The 22,587-nt window shown below is 42.7% G+C and overlaps 1 protein-coding gene across 4 annotated transcripts in view; it reads left to right on the top strand.

Moving 5' to 3' along the window:
* The window catches only part of PDE4DIP (phosphodiesterase 4D interacting protein), a 230,620-nt gene that overhangs the window by 79,222 nt on the left and 128,811 nt on the right, over window positions 1-22,587 (top strand). For all 4 annotated transcript variants that reach the window (XM_089916999.1, XM_089916997.1, XM_089917001.1 and 1 more), the window contains exon 4: window positions 869-979. In XM_089916999.1, coding sequence (XP_089773125.1) covers window positions 869-979 — 111 coding nt within the window. The remainder of the gene's footprint in view (window positions 1-868; window positions 980-22,587) is intronic.

Genomic DNA, 22,587 nt, shown 5'->3' with positions numbered 1-22,587 from the left:
ACTGGGTTAAATCTCTGGGCTCCAGCCTGACACCTCCCTCCATCACCTCCCACCCTCTTTTCGCCCTCATCCCTTAGAGGGAGGAACCTTTGACCCTGCCTCTTGGAGCTTGTGTAACTGGTAAACAGATTTTTGCAAAGATTCCACTGAACTAGAAGATTGGCCCTTTCTTTGGAGGTGGCTCAGGTGTGTATGGGGGGAGGGGCATGGTAATAAAGGCTATTTCTTTAACTGCCTCAGGGCTGGAAAGGTCCAGGGAATAAAACTGGGAAGGAGCTGATGAGAGGTGAGCTTCTGGATCATTCAAGGAAATTAGAAACCCCTCTGATTAGTCGTTCTTTAAGATTTGCACCTGACAGAAGGGGGATATTTGATACGTGGTCGCCATTTTGTGGGCCATTCTGTGTCCTTGCAACCCAACCATCACCTTGAATTACTCCCATTCCCCATTTCCTGGAAGCTTCTGAGGGTCAGCCCCCTCTCTTTTCTGAGAAACTGTTAACTGCCTACAGTTGGGCCTGAGAGGCTGAGGGAGGGTGAGAGCCGAGTCCTAGCTTGGAGTCGGGTTACACCACTTGTGTCTGAGTTCACGCAGCATGTTCCTCTGTCAGGGATTCCGCAAATATCTCCCGAGGTAAAAAAGGAAAGCGCGCTGCGCTCCAGCACCCAGAGCAGCGAGCCCAGGCCCAAGTGCGGGAGAGAGCGCCAGCCATCAGGGGCATGTCGCCGTAGCCTCGCAGCGTCGCCGCCAGCTCGCTTCATGCCGCGGTGCAGCTGCACCACGTTCCTGGGCTGAGGGGGCGATTGGGCATGTGCTCCTCCCCATGGGTTGCCCACCATGTCTAATGGATATCGCACTCTGTCCCAGCACCTCAATGACCTGAAGAAGGAGAACTTCAGCCTCAAGCTGCGCATCTACTTCCTGGAGGAGCGCATGCAGCAGAAGTATGAGGCCAGCAGGGAGGACATCTACAAGAGGGTGAGTGCGGGGGCCTGCGGCTCGTGGGGGGCAGGGGCTGATGGTGGACACATCCAGATTCCGAGCTCTTCCTAGCTGGTGCTGTGCGAATCAGTGGGGTAGGCGGTCTCCCGGCCTGTTCTGGTCACCTTAACGCCAGTGTGACCTTGGACAAGCCCATTTCACCTCATCTGTGCCTGTTGCCTACTTTCCTACTCTGTAAAGAGAGCGAGCTGGATTAAATCAGAGGCTCTCGACCTCTGGTTTGGAACTGTGTAGAACAATCACCTTGGGGGCTGGTTTAAAGTGTCGATTACTGCCTTACCCCCAGGGATTCTGATTTAGTAAGGGAGGGGGAGCTTAGAAATCTGCATTTTTAAACAAGCCCCAGAGGTGACTGAAGCTGGTAGTTTTCAAGTCACACGCTCTGCTTAGAGAAGGGACCCTTCTAGCTCTGGCACATGGGGGCAGGGAATGATGCCATGGGGAACAGGGCAGGGGCTGAGGACATTTCTGTTCCTTGAGAGATTCGTGTTTGTTTTTGAAGATGATTAAAAGCAGATGAGCTTTTAGGGTGGGGTCTTAGGCATTTTCATCTTTAGGAATAGTTCACCTTAGAATGAAGAAAGGGTATTGATGGAATGAACAGCCGTTGGCCTTGGGTGGGGTGGGAGAGGGAATGGCGGCTTCCCTGAAAGGGAGGGCTGTCTTGATTGATGGGGGAGTGGGGCTGGGAAGGAAGGCAGAGGGGATTGGCTGAGTTGAGGGTGAGATGAGACAGCACCTTGGTAAGAGGACATTAGGCTATGGTTTACAAGGATTAAGCTTCCTAACTGGTTGCCACAATGTTGGTTTCCTTAGCTTTCTTAGTGTCTGGGCTAGCAGGACCTGAAGCGGCCTGAGCGACCTGGAGCTGGTGGCCTCTGACTTTATCAGTTTCTAAATTTCCAGCTGTTTGCACCAGAGGACTATACCAATATTATCATTATCTATGTGTGCCCTGTCCTGTCGAGAAGGAGTTTGGGAAGCATTACAGGCTGCTAGATAATACTTTAGATCAGAGGAATAACTGGTGTTTCAGACCCAAACCACTGTTTGGTAAATTCAACTAAGATGAACTGCTAAATCTGAGGAATTTAGCCCTATTTTCTGACTTTCCTGGATTTCCATGTTTTAACCTGAATTTTCCTGAAATTGATCCAGACTCATCTTTTGTCTTTTATGTGACTATATAGTGAACGTGCCTCAATGGAGCTGCCAGGGGTCGAGGGGGATATTGCCAAGTGAGGGTTGGTAACTCAGAGAGAGGGAGAAGGGGAGCGTGAGTGCAGTATTTGCCTCGGAGTAGGAATAGTGAATGAATTTGTTCACTGTGCAGAGGGAGGGACATTTTCCCATTAACTGTCTCCAAAGCAAGACAGAAGAAAGGGGCAATTTCGTATAGATAATTTGAGGGAAAGGATTTTTTAGCTTGAATCAAATGACCGCTTGAGTCAGTTGGTCTCACCCTGCTCTGCACTGGCTAAGGGGACACTCTGGGTGGGTGTGAGAGGGCACCGACGCTGTCCTGGAGAAGTGTGACTGAGAGGATTATAGGAGCTGCACCGAGGTATGGTGGGGGTAAGCGGGCCACAGGACATTGTCACGTGCAGAGGTGACAACCCTTTGTTAGACTCCTGTATTGCCACTAGTCCCACTCAGGAAGTAGAAACGGCCCTGTCTCTTCCTGGTCTAAGAGCAGAGTAGTCAGGCAGCTACAGGCATCCTATAATATGGGGAATCTCAAACTATTGTGTCCCCTCCTTTCCCTTCTCACCATACCTTTGTTCCATTCACCTGTCACATTACTCATCCTGTTTGGCTGGGATTATTTGGGAAGCACCAACAGCCTAGGTTAAAATGCCCTTATTTGGGAAGCAGAATACATAAAGCCGTTATCAATCATTAACATCGTAGTTGAAGTTAGTTTATCACACTATGTAGTGATGAGGCATTGATAGAAATCAGGGCAGTTGCATTTTGATGGAAGGACAAGGGATTAGAAAACCACAGATCAGGAGCCTTGGACAATCAGAGACCTGGGCGAGTTACTTAGCATCTCTGAGCCTGTTCCAGTCCCTGTAGAACTGGCATTAAGAATAATGCACAGGGGCTTCCCTGGTGGCGCAGTAGTTGAGCGTCCGCCTGCCGATGCAGGGGACACGGGTTCGTGCCCCGGTCCGGGAAGATCCCACATGCCGCGGAGCAGCTGGGCCCATGAGCCATGGCCGCTGAGCCTGCGCGTCCGGAGCCTGTGCTCCGCAACGGGAGAGGCCACAAGAGTGAGAGGCCTGCGTACCGCAAAAAAAAAAAAAAAAAAAAAGAATTATGCACAGCACCATAGGCCCTGAAAATTATCTGTTGAGAGTATGAATAAATAGCAGCCATAAAGATTAAATAAGAAGACATAATCAAAGCACTTTGTAAACTTCATAGCATCCTACAGGTATGAGAGGGTAGTAGTTGTATGCCTACTAGTAGTAATAGTTATTATGATATTTAAAAATGGTAAAGCAATTTGGTTCCTTTAATCTCACCCTCAGACGTTCCCATGAATGTGTTTTACGTTCATCCATGTTAGTCCCTTTGTGACTCCACAAGGTTAGGATAATTAATTAGCAGCCATGTTGGCAGAGACAGGGAGAGTGATGTGCAGTGCATCACATGGTAAGTCAGGTAGTTCAGATAAGAATTTAGAGCCCTGTTCTGTGACTAAACTTAGCTTGATTTTTTTTTAGTGTTGGAAGGACTCTTTAAATATAGTAAAAGCATTAAATCATGCCCAACTAAGTGAGAATCTGCAATAATTTGGGTGCTGTATGCATGGATTCTCTTAAAGAAAACCAGTATTTGTGAAACATATGTAATAAAATTCTATTATGAATAGTAACTATTTTATCATTTCGCATATTTTTACTACTGCAGACTTTTGTTGAGATATTTGTACTGAAGAGTAAAAAGTTACTGTCTTAGTGAGAGGCAATCAAGCATTTCACCATAATGACTACAGGGAAGGGAAAAATGAGAAACTGCAGGAGAAAAGGACTGGAGAGTGGGTTCTGTCTTTTTCTTTCCAAGTGGCAAGTCCTCCTTTATGTATCTGATTGAGGGAGAGACTAAAGTAGATATACATAATTCTTAATTGTAAAGGAAGCTACAAGGCTGTTTAATTTTAAGAAAAGTTGTAAGAGTTAGAGAGTTACATAAAAACCTAAAAGTATCAACTTCAGAGCAAGTAAATAAAAAAGGAGTTAAGGGTTTCTCTCTTTCAAGATGCTCAGAGAATTCAGAAATAAAATAATATTAAACTATACATAAGAGTTGGTTCTGCGAGACTGGCTATTTTTGGTTGAGTGTTTAAGTTAAACTACCCTTTAAGCTTCAGCTTCTGTAAATATTTAAACACACAGGAGGAGGCTGCTTACCCTCAGCACAGAACAACTAGGGTATATACCTACATGATTAGGCACCACTGCCCCCTCTTGATAGCAAATATTAATTGTAGGTTCAGTTTTGGGGGAAGACAATATATAAAGCAAGGAAGGGAGAAACCGTTGCAGTACACAGAGCTCCTGATTCTGGAGCAAAGTAGAGAGAGAAAACACTGTGAGTGGTTTACAGCTGAGCATGGCCCACTCCCAGGAAGACTGGCTTGTTAGCATTTCTGAACAGCAGCTGCTCTGGTAAATAATTTCTGGGCGGCAACTTGGCTGACTTCCTCGTTGTTGTTGATTATCTAATCCTGCATCTTCTCATGATAGCTGAGCGTGCCCCCACTAGAAATATGCCCAACCCTGGAATTTGTGAAATCCACTGCTGTGTGATAAACACCCAATGCCCAAACAGCATACAAAACCACCATCCACTGTGTTTTGCCACACGATGACTACTTACTTGCTAAGCTTGTGTGAATTTATTATTATATAAGGTTGCTTTGAAAAAGATTTAAGGTTCCATTCTAAGAATGGAATTTAAAATCTGACAGGGTCAGATCCAATAACAAAAGCGACAGGAGAAACTGAATGTTGTCCTCCTGGACCAGATAGAGTCAATGTTTAAATATGACACAATTGGTGTTGGACGGTTAAAGTCGATTTGGCCTTTAGACAGGAGTTGAAAGAGTTGTGTTCCATTGTTTTGTGGTCTTTAAACTGCCTGACTTCTTTGAGCTGTGGTTTCTCATCTTTGAGTCTAGATATTTTTCCTGAGCAAACTTTGAAGTTTATACGTAGCTTATTTCTGCAGCTAGGTTTGTTTGGTTTTTGGTTTTTTTCACAGCTAGGTTTTTAAAATCACGATAAACAGCCCACTGACTTTACTTGCCTACCAAATTTTTATCATTTCTACTGTTCTGCTATCACTGGGCATAGTAGTTAAGAGTTAGGAATAAGACAGGCTTAAGATGGAATCTTGGTTCTACTACTTGCTACCTGGGTTAACTTGGGCAAATACTATAATTTCCCTGAGCTGAAGTAGGTCTTGTAATAATTTCTATCTTACAGGGTCTGGAGCAAGATCAAGTGAGCCAATCCATTGAAACCAGCACAATGCCTCTCACATGGTAGTAAGCCCTCAAACAATATTTGCCCCTGTTGTGACAAACTGGGAGATGGCAGAATTATCCAGATAAGTCCAGTTACTGGACACATCCAATCTGGGCCACTTTTGAATTCCAAATCAGTTTCTTCTTCTTCAGTAGTGGATTTGGGACAATTTGCCCTATTTGTCTCAATTCTCCATTTTAGTTTGCCCATGTATAAATAACATAATCGAAGTGTCTCTATTACAGCACAATTACTGTCACCCTCACATACAAATGTTTCTTCAAAAAAAAAACAAACAAGAAAGGCTAGATTTGTTACATTTTTTAATAAAATATTTTATTTAGTAATAATACAAAGTCCTTTGCTTTCACAAAAATTATTATGACTATGCTTGGTTATGATTCAAAATTTTTTATCATCTTGGTTTAATACTTTGTAGCTTGGCCTGGTTCTATATTATTTAATTTTTAAGACCTAGCTTTCTTTTTAATGGAGATATAATTAACATATTGTATTAATTTCAGGTGTACAACATAATGACTCTATATGTATATGTCACGAGATGATCACCACAGTAAGTCTAGTTCACACCCATCATCACACATCGTTACAATTTTTTTCCTTGTATGAGAACTTTCAAGATCTGCTCTCTTCATTGAATTTCTTTTTGTCTCAATGACTGATTTTCTTTAGTCCTAATCTGATTTCTTTAGGCTTTGGGAAATACGATGAGTAACATTGTACGTGCAGACTTACTGTGCTAAGTACCCAAAAGTTCAGTGATGCCCCAAGGAACTCCATCAGACCATATAATTTAGGAACCTTGACTTGAACCAATGGAGGCAATTACAGAAAAACAAGTATCTTTGAGGGATATCAAAATGTAGGGACACAAGTTTTGAACTCAGTCAGAAAACTTGAATTCTGTGTTCCTTTTTTTTTTTTTTATTTTGGCTGCGCCACATGGCTTGTGGGATCTTAGTTCTCCGACCAGGGATTGATCCTGGGCCACCGCGGTGAAAGCGTCAAGGCTTAACCACTGGACTGCCAGGGAATTCCCAGAAAACTTGAATTCTGAATTTACCTTTTCCTACTACATATCCTTGGCCTGGTCCTTAACTTCTTTGAACCTTAGTTTCCTGAAATGGAGGCATGAATTCCCGCCCTGCCCTCCTCCCTATATGTAAACATGTTTAATGTGTTAGATGTTAAATAAAGGTAAAGGATTATGACCATCCTGCATACCTGGAGACACATACTAGAGAGTGTGCACCTTCTCAGATTACTGTCTAAAGTAGCTGTTGCAGCTGCTGTTGCAGAATAAGTGGTTTTCTTATATTTAACAGAGTTGACTGTTTTCTTTTTATAGTTGGATACCTTGTTTAGTCAGCTGCTAAGTTTTTTCCCCCTTTGTTTTACGTATGTGAACTTTAAGAAATGTGTACAGTAAGGAAGGGGGAAATGTAAATAAAGAGAAAGAAATAAGGGTGAATTTGGCCAAACTATTTTTAAACATTTCTGTGGAACTCACAGAGTCTCTTGTGTCCATGTCTGTACATACTGTGTGTGCTGACACCTCATTCTCTGCTTTCTGAGGTTCTTGAAGTCTTGCTTGTGCATTTCCTCTTCTTTGGGGGAGTAGAAGTAGGAAGAAAGTAGGGAGACTTCATTCACTAAACAGTTGTAACCAATAGTTGTGTTTTTGGTTAAAAAAATTTTTTTTAAACTTCACACCCATTTGGATGGCTATGATAAAACCAAAACAAAAACAGAAAATAACATATGTTGGCCAGGATGTGGAGAAAGTGGGAACCCTGTGTATAGCTGGTTGAGAATGTAAAGTGGTGCTGCCACTGTGGAAAACAGTATGACAATTCTTCAAAAAATTGAACATAGAATTATTATATGATCCAGCAATTCAAATTCTAGGTATATACCCAAAATAAGTGAAAGCAGGAACTTGAACAGATATTTGTACACCCACATTCATAGCAGCATTATTCACTTAGCCAAAAGGTAGAAGCAAACTAAGTGTCCACTGACAGATAAATGGATAAACAAAATGTGGTATATACATACAGTGGAATATTATTAAGCCTTAAAAAGGAAGGAAATTCTGACACATGTTACAGCATGGATGAACTTTAAGGATGTTATACTAAGTGAAATAAACCAGTCACAAAAGGACAAATATTATATGATTCCACTTACAGGAAGTACCTAGAGCAATCAAATTCATAAAGACAGAGAGTAGAATGGTGGTTGCCAGGGGCTGTGGGGAGGTGGGGAATGGGGAGTTATTGTTTAATGGATATAGACTCAGTTGGGGAAAAAGTTCTGCAGGTGGATGGTTGCACAATGTTAATGTACTTAATGCCACTGACCTGTATACTTAAAAATGGTAAACTTTATATTATGTATATTTTACCACTAAAATTTTTTAAAGCAACTTTCCCATAACTGTCATAGTTACTTTAAAATTTTGTGAAATCCTTAACAAATACAACTTTTGGCTTTGTTTTGTTTTTGCCTAACACAACTCTTCTCATTTTTAAGCGCTCTTAATTAGATGTCATAATACTTACCTGTTTGGAAGAGGACATTTTTTTCCTTTGAATACTTAAGACCTTTTCTTTCAATCACTAGGAAACAAATCTAAAACTAAATCCTGGAGCCTGATTTAATTTTAAACCACTTTCAACTATCTCCTTAACTGTGTCTACATAATTTGTACTTCTGCATGGACTTATCAGAAAGCCACTTCTTCCTATTATGTACATCCAGGTTTACACACTGAAAAAAGGAGCGTAATATAGTTGAAAGACTAGGCATCGTAAGTCCCCGTCTCAAGTATTTACCTTGTTTACATTATCACCTTGGCCATTCATTTACTCATGTCTCTACACATGCATTGGTTAATTCAAGCATCTCTTGACCACTGTATGCCAGCTACTGTGCTAGTTGCTGGTGGAGAAAGTTATCAACAAATAAATAAAAATGGTATAATAAGGGCTACTATAGAGGTATGTACAGATTGCTCTATAGTACTAAGGAGAACAGGAAAATGCACCAGAAGAGGCCTTGCCAAGCATGTGAAGTTTGAATTGATCTTAAAAAATAATAATAGAACAAGGAACGGGGTAAAACATTTCAGGCAGAAGAAATAGTATTTACAAGGGCATAGAAACAGGAAAAAGCACTGCGTGCTTGACACACTTCAAATCTTTCAGTATGACTGGAACACATGATATTGAAGACTTGTGGGGGTGGTTGGAAAGGTAAGCAGGGGACAGATCATGGAGAACTTTGGATTTCGCCATTCATGCATTAATAAACATTAATTGAGCGCCTACTATATTCCACGTACTATGCTGGGAAGTTGAGGCTTCAAAGATGCATGAGACACAAGTGATACAGAGTATGGTAGGAGTCAGTAATAGAGATCGTATGAAGTATAAGGGAACTCAAATGAGGCATCTCTAACCCAACTGAATAGAGGAGATGGAAGGAAAATCGACAAAGGAGTCTTTGAGGAGATGACCCCTGAGCTTTGTCTTCAAAGGAGAGTAAGCATTGGTTAGTCAATGGTGGGGGGGGGAGGGTTAAAAGAAAGAAGCAAAAGCTTAGAGACAAGAAACCACATTGTATGTGTGGAGAATTGTTAAGTGGTTGTGTTGCTAAATTTAAGTTCTAGGCATAGAATGAGGCTGAAGGGTCTGCAGGGTGTAATCCTTTGTGCCATTTTAAAGAGTGTAGACTTTATCCTAAGGAGGATAGGAAGCCACTGGTGGGCTTTAAGCAGCAGGGAACATGCTAGATCTTTCTGATGGGGTGGGGAAGATGGATTCAAGGAAGATAAGTCAGGAAGTCAGGAGAACAGATAGGCCAACCAAGAGATGATGAGGGCCTAAATGAGGCCCATGGCAATAGGAGTGGAGGAGAGGGAGCTGATATGCGAAATATTTGGGAGGTCAACTATCCGTAGGACTTGGTGATTGATGGGATGGGAGGGTTGACAGAAAGGAATCAAGAAGACTGCCAGGATCCTGGCTAAGACAAGTCGCTTCTTCTGGGTCTCTGGTTCTTTAGGTATAAAACGTGTGGGCTGAACTGGGATTGACACTAACATCTCTCCCAGCTCTGAAGTTCCGTGATTCTGAGCAGCCTCTTTGGATACTCTCACCTTAACTAAGGTAGTCGCTTCCCTTCTCCCAGTCTCACAGCTCCTCTGATGCCTTCTCAGGAAGGCACGTGCCAGCAGAGCTGAGATGGCTTTAAAACTGCCAGTCAATGTTAGGAAACTCTAGTGCTGTTACCAGGTAGCTGGAGTTATAATTAGCCCAGTTGCTAGGGAAAAACTGAGATTCTGTGAGCATGGGCTGCCAGAAACAGCTTTTCCCAACTGGATGAATTTATTTGTTTACGAGAACAAAGAAGATATGGAGGGAATGTTTTTAATGTGTTCTTGGAGAATTCAGCTTTTGCCCAGGGTATAGGGTATGTTAAAAGCAAAAAATAGGTTTGTTGCTTGGGCTACTCAACATCTCGTCTGCGGTAGGAGGAGTGGATCTGAAAATTCTGCTTTGATATATATTTGGATAGCTGGAAAATGACTTACTTTCACTTGAAAGGAGATAAATAAGAACACAGAGTCAGTTTAGAGTTACAAAAGATCCTGGAGATAATCTGTATGCCCCCTTCACTTTTTAAAAAAAATAAATTTATTTATTTATTTACTTTATTTTTGGCTGCGTTGGGTCTTCGTTGCTGTGCGCGGGCTTTCTCTAGTTGCGGTGAGCAGGGGCTACTCTTTGTTGGAGTGCATGGGCTTCTCATTGCGGTGCTTCTCTTGTTGCAGAGCACGGGCTCTAGGCGCGTGGGCTTCAGTAGTTGTGGCATGCGGGCTCAGTAGTCATGGCTCGCGGGGTCAGTAGTTGCAGCACACGGGATTAGTTGCTCTGGGGCATGTGGGATCTTCCCAGACCAGGGCTTGAACCCGTGTCCCCTGCATTGGCAGGCAGATTCTTAACCACTGTGCCACCAGGGAAGTCCTCCTCACTTCACTTTTTAAGAAAGCTTTTTATTTTAAAGGAACTTTAGATATACAGAATAGTTGCAAAAATAGAGAGTTCCTATATACCATTCACTCAGCTTTCCCTAATGAGTAAAACATTTATTTTAAAGACAGAGAGACGGAGACCCAGTGTGGTAAAGTAACTCGCCTAAGGTCACATTGCAAATTAATGGTCATGTTGAAACTAGAATCTAGGAGGCCTTCCTTCCTGTCCAGGCATTTGCAGTGACTTCCTGGGTCTTCAAAAAAAGTTCAAGGAATTTATATGCTTGTCAGAAGTTTAGACTTTCTTCTTTGTATTGATAATCCTGGGCTAAAATAGAGTATACACAGCAGAAGCTAGAGTACTTCACAGATAAATGATTCTGTACCCTGTGCCTGCTGCCAAATATTTAGTTCCTCAGCCTACATACCCCTTCCCTAGGAGTTTCATCATTATATGTTTCCAAAAGCCATGGGGATCTTTTTTTTTGGGGGGGAGGCTGGGGGGGTTTCTTCCTCCTCTGGCCTTTGCCATCTCATCTAAGCAAGTTCAACTTCCCAGAGGAATGAGGCTGTCTTATACATGGAGAAGGTACAGAGCAGGGGGCTGGTGCAAACTGGAAAGGGGCCCACCCTATCATGTTAAGTAGCAGCTAATCCACCCACACACCAAAAGACAGTGATCTGACTTGGTACATGCCGTTCTGTGGAGAGCTAAGTAATAGTCAGGTGGCTTTTTGCCAAGCAACTTTAGAACAGACTTTGGGCCGCACTGGGCAGTTATCATCCCTGTTATTTGGAAACTTGGCTCAAAGAGGTTGGGAGTGAATGAAAGGCACCGACTGCCTTGTCATGTCAGCTTTTTACCTCCCAACCTCACATACGGCCCCACTGGCGTGTCGGGCAGGAAGCCACCTCTTTATACACACAGAGCCTTAGCCCACATGGAGGCTTGAGGAAGAAGCCCTCCTCTGAGGCCCCTGGGTGGACAGAGGCTGCCAGCATGAAGGCCATGACCTAGAGCTGCAAAAGGAGAGTCTGGGCCCTGGCTGAGGGCCAGAAGTAAGCAAGTCCTTCCAGGTCACTTTTCCTTGGTAGGTTTCAGAGCTTCTTTCTGAAGCCACAGAGGTGGCTGCCCCTCCTAGAAATACTCCATCAGAGCCCCCCGCCCCCATCCAGATTCTCTCTAGTCAAGCGGAGCGTATGCGCAGTACAAACATAAACCTTGTCCTGCCCACCTAACACAACTCAGTTGATGACATGGTGTGTTGTCGTCACTCTGCTGCAAAGTCAGGAGCTCCTGAGTCCAGAGCTGGATCCTAGGGTCTTCCTGGCACAGAAATCAGATGAAGGTAGTGGACCTCTGGGTCTCAGAGGAGAAGGTCCTTTAGAGGTGGGGAGCAGTCTCCACCTGAAGTCTTGTTCTTTCTCTCCGATCCCTTCCAGGCTTGTGGGATTATGGAGGAGCCCAGGTTGCTGCCAAACCATTTGAAGCCTCAGAGAACTCAGAGTCAGGATGGTCGTAACTGGTCCCTGCCAGTCTCTACAAAGCTGGGGGTGAGAGCAGAGAGGTCCCTTCGGCTGTGGAGAGCTTCGTTGTGTCGGGCCACATCAGGGGGCTTGCCTGAATTGCTACAGGTGGAGGGTGGTGATGTCAGTTAGAACCAGAGCTCTGCCTCAGGCTTTCTCTACCCTCCTTTGGCCCTCAGTGCTAGCTTCCTAATTTCTCTCTCCCCTCTTTCATCTCCTGTTCTCCCTACTTCTTCGAGGTGTCAAAGTATGTCACCAGGGCCTAAGGGTCTTGATATAAGATGGAGGGCAATTAATGGTCATGAGGAAAATAGCCTGAGGACTCCTTCTCTATCTATTTCTAGGCTACTTATCTCCAGGAGCGGTTTCTAGGCCCAGGTCTTGTCCCACCTTTTAGTATCAGTATTCTGTCCTTCTTTGTCTCGTATCCTCTCTCCTCTATTCCCAAATTTGTGCATACACATGGAAAATATATGCTAAATGCTTCACATTTAGACCCTATGGAGGAGGGGATCCATTTAGTGTTTACTACGTGCCAGGCACTATGCTATGCATTTTATATATATTTAATCCCAACCACGTAATAACCCTATGAAGTTGGTTGTCCCCATTTTTCACAGGACCAGATTTGCCATTAATAGCCTCAGGGTGTATACCTGGTATCCTAGCAGCTACATGGCCTAATTCTTCAGTTAATAAGCAAGGCCTTGGCGCATTCTTTAGAAACTAAAGTTAGTCACTGTTCAAATGCAAATGATGTTAAGGTCAGACTAAAAAGAAAAGAAGGAGCTCTAGTAAAATGATATCCATTTTCATGGTGGTTTTTACCAAGATTGTGGCAGGAAGAGGTGGCATTGTCTCATTGATGTATCTGCCCTAAAAGGTGGCATTGACCTTATTTTTACTTGTGAAACAGGTACAATTGCCATGTGGAATGTAATAGAAACCAGGCTGTCCTTATCCCCGTACATTGCCCTGTCAGACTACTGCTGTCTGGTGTAGAACTCCAGAAATTCAGAGGAAATTGAGGAATATTCAAACTCAAAAATTAGAACTTAAAAATTAGAAAATGAGGCAAATGAGAAAAGGGCAATGGAATTGGGATTTTTAATTTGGGGAAGAACAAACTCAGAGGTGACCTAATAGAAAATTTTAGAAGTCTCAATATGTGACAGACAGTGACTAGCTATACTCTGTCCCTGCAAGAATAAAAATAGGTTGATCCTAGTTGAAATCTAAGAATTAGGCCTCGTTCATTTAAAAATATTTATTGAATATTCAGTAACACCTACTATGTTATATTCGTAGTACCTACTATATTCATTCACCTATATTGATAGTACCTACTATGTTCCAGGTGCTATTGGAGGTGGTTATAATAATAATATAAATGAGCAAAACAGATGAGCATTCCTACCCTCATGAAATTTATATTCTATTATGAGGGGGCAGACAATAAATATTAAATAACATATGTAGAATGTTGGCAAATGGTAAGTCCTAATGGGGAAAAAAATAGTAGAGTAGGGTAAGGGGGTCAAAAAGTATAAGAATGGAGGGCAGGTTGCAGCATTCAAGAGTGGTCAGGAGAGGCTACATTTAGAAAGTGGTTTTTAAAACACATTATCTCACAGTTTACATGAGTCAGCAGTCCAGGCACAGCTTAGCTGAGTTCTCTGCTTAGGGTTTTACTAGGCTACAACCAAAGTAATGGCCAGGCTGAATTCTTATCTGGAGGCTTGACTGGGGATGAATCTGCTTCTGAGCTCACTTGAGTTGTTGGCAGAATTTATTTCCTTGTAGGACTCAGGGCCCAGACTTCTTGCTGAATGTTGGCTAGAGACTGCCCGTAGTTCTTTGAAGCCACCTACTGTTCCTTGCTATGTGGAATTTCCCCACACATTCACATCATCAAGGCAGCAAGGAGAAGCTCTAGAGCAAGTCAGCTAGTAAGATATTCTTAACACTTAACGTAGTCACAGGAGTGACAGTACGTCGCCTTTGCCATATACTATTGGTTGGAAGCAAGTTACACATCCTGCTGTACTCAAGGTGGGGATTACACAAAGACATGAACACTGGAAGGCAGGGGTCATGGGGAGCCCTGTTAGAGACTGTCCACCACATGATTTTCCTGTATCTTTTTGTAACTTTATTATACAGATATGAGATGGGAAGGGAAGTCAATAAACATGAGAATGACCAGTGGATGGAGGAAGATTTATTCATGGGTTTACCGTCACAGCATTTATAGCCCCCATAAGGCTGACCTGAGGCAATGAAGCCAGCCCAGACTGGTGGTCTCTATGCTGAGCTCCTTACTCACCCTTTGTACTTGGCTGTTTGTGTTGCCATTTCTGTTTTCCTCTCTCCTTTTTTTTTTGTTTGAATTAACTGTATTAAGTGTACAGTTTGATGAATTTTAACAAATATATATATATCTACCTATGAAATAGCCACCCCACAACTGAGATATAAAACACTTCCATCACCCCAAAAAGTTGCTGTGTGTCCCACTGGTGCCAGTCCTTTTACATCTCTGACTGCTGGAAACCATTGATCTGCTTTCAGTCTATAGTTTAGTTCTGCCTATTCTAGAATTTCATATAAATGGAATCAGGGAGTATAGATTCTGGTGTTAGGCTTCTTTCACTTAGCACAGTGATTTTGAGGTCATCTATGTTGTTTGTATCAGTAGTTTACTCTTTTTTATTGCTGAGTAGTATTCCATTGTATGAATATAATGCAATTTGTTTATCCATTCACCTGTTGATGAACACATGGATTGTGTCCTGTGATTGGCTATTACGACTAAAGGTGCTGTGCATATTCATGTACAAGTCTTCGTTGTATTTCTCTTGGATAAATACCCAGTAGTAGAATTGTTAGATCATATAATAATCATGTATTTCAATTTATAAGATACTACCAAACTGTTTTCCAGAGTGGCTATGCAATAGAAAATAGTTTTTAAGCAACGACCTAAAGGAGATGAAGAAGTTAGCCAAACAGATAACTGGGAGGAGACCATTCCAGGTAGAGAAAGAGCAGGAGAGCCATGGAGGCTGAAACAGCATGAGAATGGGCGAGGACGTTGGGAGATGAGGTCCCAGAGGTAATGGAGATTGTACACATCAGATAGGCCCTAGTAGATAATTTTAAAGACTTCAGCTTTTACTCTGAGTGACAAGATGACACTCAGCCAGTGACAGTCCTATCTGACTTTTGAAAGATCGTTGTAGTTACAGTACTGAGAATAGCCCATAGGAAGGCAAGGGTAGAAGCCAGAAGGGCTATTAGGAAGTCATTGTAGTTGTCCACATAAGAGATGGTGATCAGGCTAAGGTAATAGCAGTTAATGTGGAGAGAAGTGGTGAAGGTAACACCAACAAGATTGCTGATGGATTGGATATGGAATGTGAGAGAAAGAAAGGAATCAATGATGACATCAGGGGTTTTGGCCTAAGCAACTGGAAGGATGGAGTTGCCATAATTGAGATAGGGAAGATAGAGCAGGTTTGAGGGTAGAGAGTAGGAGTTCCGTTTTGGACATTTATGTTTGAGATATTTGTTGGACATTTCCAGTGGCAATATCATGTAAGTAGTTGAGTGTATAAATCTGAAATTTTGGACAAAATGTTGGGCTGGAGATATAAATTTGGGAGTCATCAGCATATAGATGGTATTTAAAGTCATGAGACTGGACTTCCCTGGTGGCGCAGTAGTTAAGAATCCGCCTGCCAAATAGAGACACAGATGTAGAGAACAAACGTATGGACACCAAGGGGGGAAGCGGCGGGGCAGGTGGTGGTGGGATGAATTGGGAGATTGGGATTGACATGTATACACTGATATGTATAAAATGGATGACTAATAAGAACCTGCTGTATAAAAAAATAGATAAAATTCAAAAAGTAAATTAAAACAACAACAAAAAAGAAGACTCCGCTTGCCAATGCAGGGGACACGGGTTCGAGCCCTGGTCTGGGAAGATCCCACATGCTGTGAAGCAACTAAGCCAGTGCACCACAAATACTGAGCCTGCGCTCTAGAGCCTGCAAGCCACAACTACTGAGTCCGTGCTCCACAACTACTGAAGCCCAGGCATGTAGAGCCCATGCTCTGCTACAAGAGAAGCCACCACAATGAGAAGCCTGCACACCACAATGAAGGGTAGTCTCTGCTCGCTGCAACTAGAGAAAGCCCATGCACAGCAACGAAGACCCAATGCAGCCAAAAAAAAAAGCCATGAGACTGTACAGATCGCCAAGGGAGTTAGTCCTACCAAGGTGGAAGATAAAAGGACCAAAGACTAAGCCCTGGGTCACTGTAACGTTAATAGTTTGGGGAAAGGAGGAAGAACCAGCAGAGGAGATGGAGAAAATGTAACCAGTGAAGTGGGAAGAAAGCCAAGAGAATCTGGATTCTGGAAGCCAAGTAAAGAAAACATACAATGGAAGAGAGAGATCAACCTTTTGAAATGCTGCTGATTGCTCAAGTATATGATGACTAAGAATTGACCTTTGGATTTGACAACATGAATGTTATTAGTGATCTTGATTAGAGTAGTTTTGGTAGTGGTAGAGGCAAAAGTCTGATTGCAGTAGGTTTAACAAAAAATGGGAGGAGAGGAATTGGACTGATTACGTTGACTTTTGTTGCAAAGGAGAGCAAAGAAATGGAACAGTAACTGGTAAAGGTAAGGAGTCCATAGAAGATTTTTTAAAAGGTAGATGAATAATAGTATGCTTGTGTACCAGTAGAATTTTCCAGTAGAAAGTGAAATATTGATTAAGGAGACTTTCTGGTTGCTACTTTTGAGAAGTAGAGAGAATGGGACCTAATGCCTAAGTGGAAGGTTTGGCTTTAGATGGGAGCATTGATAGTTATCTGTGGTCACACACGGAAAGACAGTTTGTGAGCACAGATGCTAGTAGGTGATGGATAGATATGGTGATAGGAGACTGTAGGGGTTTTCTTCTAGTTACTTCAGCAAGCTTTATTCTCTCACTATGTATTTTCAAATATATTCCTAGAGTGAGTCAGTCTCCCTCATGTGTGCTAATTCCTGCTGACACATCCTTGTTCACTCCTGGAACACCTGTATCCTTTATCTCTGCTTATTCCAAACCCTACTCAGGTGTCAAAGTCCAACTTAGATTCCACCTGCTCAGGTGGGCCTTTCATCATAATCAATCCCTGAAACCATCTTTTACTCTCTGGGCTCTTCCAGCAGTTATAGTTCAGATATATGATTTGGCACGTGTTTAATCCCTGGCTGGCAATTATCTTTCCAATGTATACCTTGCTTATTTCTTCTTCTAGATTATAAGTACTTTGTGGGTTGGATTGATCTCAAACTTACTCTATTGCCTTCAACATTCTCTTCAACATTGTTGAGCCCATAATAGAAACTCAGAAAGTTGGTGTTGATTGATTGCAAACACCCTGGAAGTTGCAGGTGAGGCTCATCTGTACATGTGAAACAGGAGGCCACCTTTCCATCCTTTGATGTCTCCTCCACCTGAGAGCCCACAGGCTGGCTTTGGAGCACCCCAGGTGAACCTCCAACTCTTCCTGGAACTAAGAAGTCTCTCCAAGAGAAGGGTTAGCAGAAGTAGGAAGCAAACAACTTGAGAAAAGAAACAGCATAGGAAGAGGAAATTCTTGACAGTGAGAATGGTTTAAGAGAGGGCTGTGTTTTCATTTTTAACAACACCCATTCATTGGGTAAATAATCATCTTCCATGTGTGGGCACTTCTGTTATGGGCACTGTGCCAGCAATAGGGATGCAAGGGTAAGGAGATAGAGGGGGTCCCTGCCCTCCTGACAGTTGCAGTTTAGTGTCTGAACATAGTTTGAGCAGTACTGTGACCTGACTTCTTCAGTGTGGTGCCTATCACCCCCTAGATAATTTTGCTTCACTTATAATTAGCTAGAGTCACTTCTGTATTTTGTTGGTTGATGAATACCATAACCCCGTAAAACTCTTACAGGTGCTCTTAGACCATGGGATTAATTGTGATGCAGGTCAGGACATGTCTTCATGTAGTGTACTTAAAACTAGTACATCTTTTTTCTAACATTTTGTAGAACAGCACTGTCCAGCAGAAATTTAATGTAAGCCACAGATGTAATCTATCTATCTACCTACACCGGGTCTTAGTTGAGGCACGTGGGATCTTAGCTGTGGCATGCGGGGTCTGGTTCCCTGGAGCAAGGAGTCTTAATCGCTGGACCACCAGGGAAGTCCCCACAGATGTAATTTAAAATTTTCTAGTGGCCACATTAAAAGAAAAGTAAATTAATGTTAATGACATATTTAAAATATCATTTCAACATGAAATCAGCATTAAAAATATCATTAGGATTTTATGTTCTTTTGTTGTGGCTAGTCTTTTCAATCCAGTGTGTATTAAGTCTTTAAAATCCTTACAGCACATCTCATTTTGGACTAGTCATAGCTTAAGGGTTCAGTAGCTTCGTGTGGCTCGTGGCTGCCATCCTGAATGATACAACTTAGAGTCTACAGTCTAAGTGCTGCCCCTGGTCTCAAGCACAGGTATTATTTCAGAGGAGTTGCCTGATCATAGGACCTGGCTTCAGGTCACAGATAGGCTTCCAAGGGAGGAGTGACTGCCAGGTGTTGGAACTTAGATTCCATTTTGTAGTGAAAGTTTCAATGCAAGAAAAGCTGTCCTGGACTTTGCAGAATACCAATGAGTGGCTTTATTCTTTTTGGAGAGTAGATCAAAGCAAGTGCCGATCCAGAATGGAGAGCTGAATTTGGGGATAAATGTCAGATCATGTTAGATGCCACAGATAATTTTAAAATGTTTAGGGCTTCCCTGGTGGTGCAGTGGTTGAGAATCTGCCTGCTAATGCAGGGGACACGGGTTCGAGCCCTGGTCTGGGAGGATCCCACATGCCGTGGAGCAACTAGGCCCGTGAGCCACAACTACTGAGCCTGCGCATCTGAAGCCTGTGCTCCGCAACAAGAGAGGCCGCGATAGTGAGAGGCCCGCGCACCGCGATGAAGAGTGGCCCCCGCTTGCCACAGCTAGAGAAAGCCCTCACACAGAAACAAAGACCCAACACAGCAAAAATAAATAAATAAAATAATAATTACATCTGCAAACATCCTTTAAAAAAAATGTTTAGACGGCCTTAGGTTTCCTATGTACCAATTTATCTGTAGAAAAATTAATATAATTTTTTTTTTTTTTTTGCGGTACGCGGGCCTCTCACTGTTGTGGCCTCTCCCGTGCGGAGCACAGGCTACGGACGCGCAGGCTCAGCGGCCATCGCTCACGGGCCCAGCCGCTCCGCAGCCTGTGGGATCCTCCCGGGCACGAACCCGCATCCCCTGCATCGGCAGGAGGACTCTCAACCACTGCGCCACCAGGGAAGCCCCTAAAATTAATATAATTTTTATACTTTATAACTCCCAATTCTATCCCTGCTACCCAAAGGGAAGTTAAGGAAAGCACAGGATGGTTCCCCTGAACTCCAGTTTCTAAATAGCTGAGGAAAACAAATCATTCTGAGCATCCCTTTTATAGCCCCTTCAGTGGGGCCGGGTTCCTGTCTCCACACAAGGTGTCCTGGGATTGTAGGGGCTCCAGCCTCACCCCTGACTTTCATAAGAGGCCTGCACTTTTCTAAATTAAGCCCAGCCAGTCCTATTTATGAACAGAGAGGCTCCAGCCAAGTGAGAGAGATTCGTCCTGCTAAGGAATGTGCTGGGGACAGGGAGAGAATCACTGAGATCACTGGTATTTATATGGATGTTTTCTCACTTGCCAGCTCAGTTGGGCCAGATCAACAGAGGCTTTTGGGACTCGACCAAGATTTTAACAGAGTGACTAAGAAGGGTTTAAGTTGATCATTGTGAACACCAAGGCAGTGCGTATATTGGGACCTCTGAGCTCAGTGTGTAAGTAAAAAATGCCCAAGACAGCTCATATTTTTCCCCATGTTTTTAAATGGACTTTATTTTTTAGGGCAGTTTTAGGTTTGCAGCAAAATTGAACAGAAGGTACAGAAAATTCTCGTATGTCCCCTGCCCCCCTCCCAAATCACAGCCTCCCACACCGTCAAAACCCAAAGCTTTTAGTTAATCATTTTATCATTTAACCTCATTTTAATCTATCTTTCTTGGGTTCCTAAACTCAAGGTTGACCAGAAATACCGATCTCTGCTTGTGATTCATACATCTTACTACTTTTGAGGAAACTAATGTTTATTGAACACCTACTATATGTCAGGTATTTTCATTTACATCCTTTCATTTAATTTTCACAGTATCCTTGAAAGGTAGTGATTGTAAGCACCTGAAGGAACTACAACTTAGGTTAAGTGACTTCTAGAATATAGAGGATGAATTATGTGGAACTGTGAAAAATGGTTGAGTATCTGCACTTTCATATGGTTCAGCCTAACAGAATGTGATAGTAAGTATTTGAAGCCAGGCCAGTTTGGTTCTAAAGTCTATGCTCTTCACCATACTGCTGCCCTAAGTACAAGATTCTTTGTTTTCCCTTGGCAGCTCTGTAGTTTCAGATTTATATTCCTCCTCCCTTAAAAGATTAGAACCAGGGAGCTGAGAGGAAGGGCAACCCAAGGTATAACACATGTTGAGTTGGGTCTAGGAATGTTTTTTTGGAGGCTAAAGCCAGGAGTTGTAGGGTGGACTTGCATTGATTTATGTATCTGCTACTATTTATATCTACCACCTGTGTGTATTTCCATGCAGCTATTTGATTCTGGGTCTCTTTTGTTTATCACATTCTACTATAATTATCTGTTTAATTGCCCCCATAGGCTGTAAATTCCCTGAGGACTGTGATTGTGTCTGCCTTGCTCTTTTTAATACTTATTAGAGCGCCTTACATATCCAAAGGAGATGCTCAATAAATATTTGATTTTAAAAAAGTGAATAAATAAATGCTCCCATCTCACAAGTTAGCTACCTGTCTTCTGCCCAGTGAGTACCCTTTCTGTCTGTCTGTCTGTCTGTCTCCCTCTCTCTCTCTCTCACACACACACACACACACACACACATGTGAGCCCTGGCTGTGTCTGTCCAAATATCTGGCCACCTTAGAACTCATCCACAGCCTCAGTGCTTACTCAGAGGTGGGTGTCTGTGTTTGTCTAATCAAGGTAAGCTGAGCTGGGAAGGAATTGGTATTGTTTTCAGGCCCCTACTAAGGACTAACGTGGTTTGGGCTTGAAAGAGTGGCCTGAACAGAGGAGTTCTGCCATCCGGATGTAGATCCTTGTATTTTGTATTGTATAAACTGAAACTTTCCACTTGGTTTTTTTCCATTTCTTTGGGGAACTGGACACTAAAGCAGTCTCTGGCAGGAGAGTGCCTGGCCTTGTAGTCTTCTGCTTACGGAGGCTGGGGACACTGCCCTGCTATCCTTTCCCTGGCAATGAACTATTCTTGTCACATGTTGGGTCAACCTATGTGTCTAATTTGGGGCTTGATTGCACTAGTGGATGACAGTGAACCTGGAATCTGTAGAAAGGCAGGGGCTGCACCTCTGAATAAGGTCTTTCCTCGACCTGAGGGTCTGAGGACTTTTATGATTTGCATTTGAACACCTTCTGGCTAGGTGTCTTACATCAACAGAGAAGATAAACAATGCAGGTGGTATTATAATTCTTATGGGCAAGAGAGAGAGGCTCTGATTCAAATTAATTGACTGTATAAAAACAAAGCTCTGGGAGTGACTAGTCTAAGGTCACACAGTTAATGACAGAGCCCAATAGTTAGACCCTCTAGGGTCTTAGTTTTGCTTTAAAACTAGGTGAATGAAAAGAAATCTCATCTACAAAACAACTCACTTGGAAGCTACTAAAATGTGTTTCCAGGGATTGTATAGTGACCAAACCCTTGCCCCTTGTTCAGGACAGATAGAAGAACCCCTTATGAAAATATTCAGTACTTCGCCCTGTTTTATAGAGCTAATGCTTTGCCCCAGTGGTTTCAGAGAAGTCTGGAAAAGAAATTCACTGTGAACAAAAATATTTCTGAACTACACTTTTCCTAGAAAGGATATGGTTCTAAAAAGAAAAGAAAACATTTTAAAATAAAATCCATCCACTAGAGTGACTTTTCATTTTGGGTTAATAATCAGGAATTATAAGAGGATCTCCTCACAAGAGTTTGAGACTCTTCCTCCTATTAAACTATTTCTTTTTGAATTCCTTTAGTCTACAGAACTGATTCAGAGTAAGATCTGGCCATATTTATTTTTGTCCCAAGTAAAAACTCTTCCATGATAACCAACAAGGACCTACTCTATAGCACAGAGAACTCTGCTCAATGTTATATGGCAGCCTGGACGGGAGGGGAGTTTGGGGGAGAGTGGAGACATATATATGTATGGCTGAGTCTCTTTGATATGCACCTGATACTATTACAACCTTGTTAATCAGCTATACTCCA

The sequence above is a fragment of the Delphinapterus leucas genome, chromosome 1 (genome assembly GCF_059928025.1).
Source record: "Delphinapterus leucas isolate spDelLeu-1000000601 "Yukka" chromosome 1, BTC_Dleu_Yukka2, whole genome shotgun sequence".
Classification (NCBI taxonomy): Eukaryota; Metazoa; Chordata; class Mammalia; order Artiodactyla; family Monodontidae; genus Delphinapterus; species Delphinapterus leucas.
Note: the sequence above shows the minus strand (reverse complement) of the source record. Positions and strands in the feature narration are given on the sequence as shown.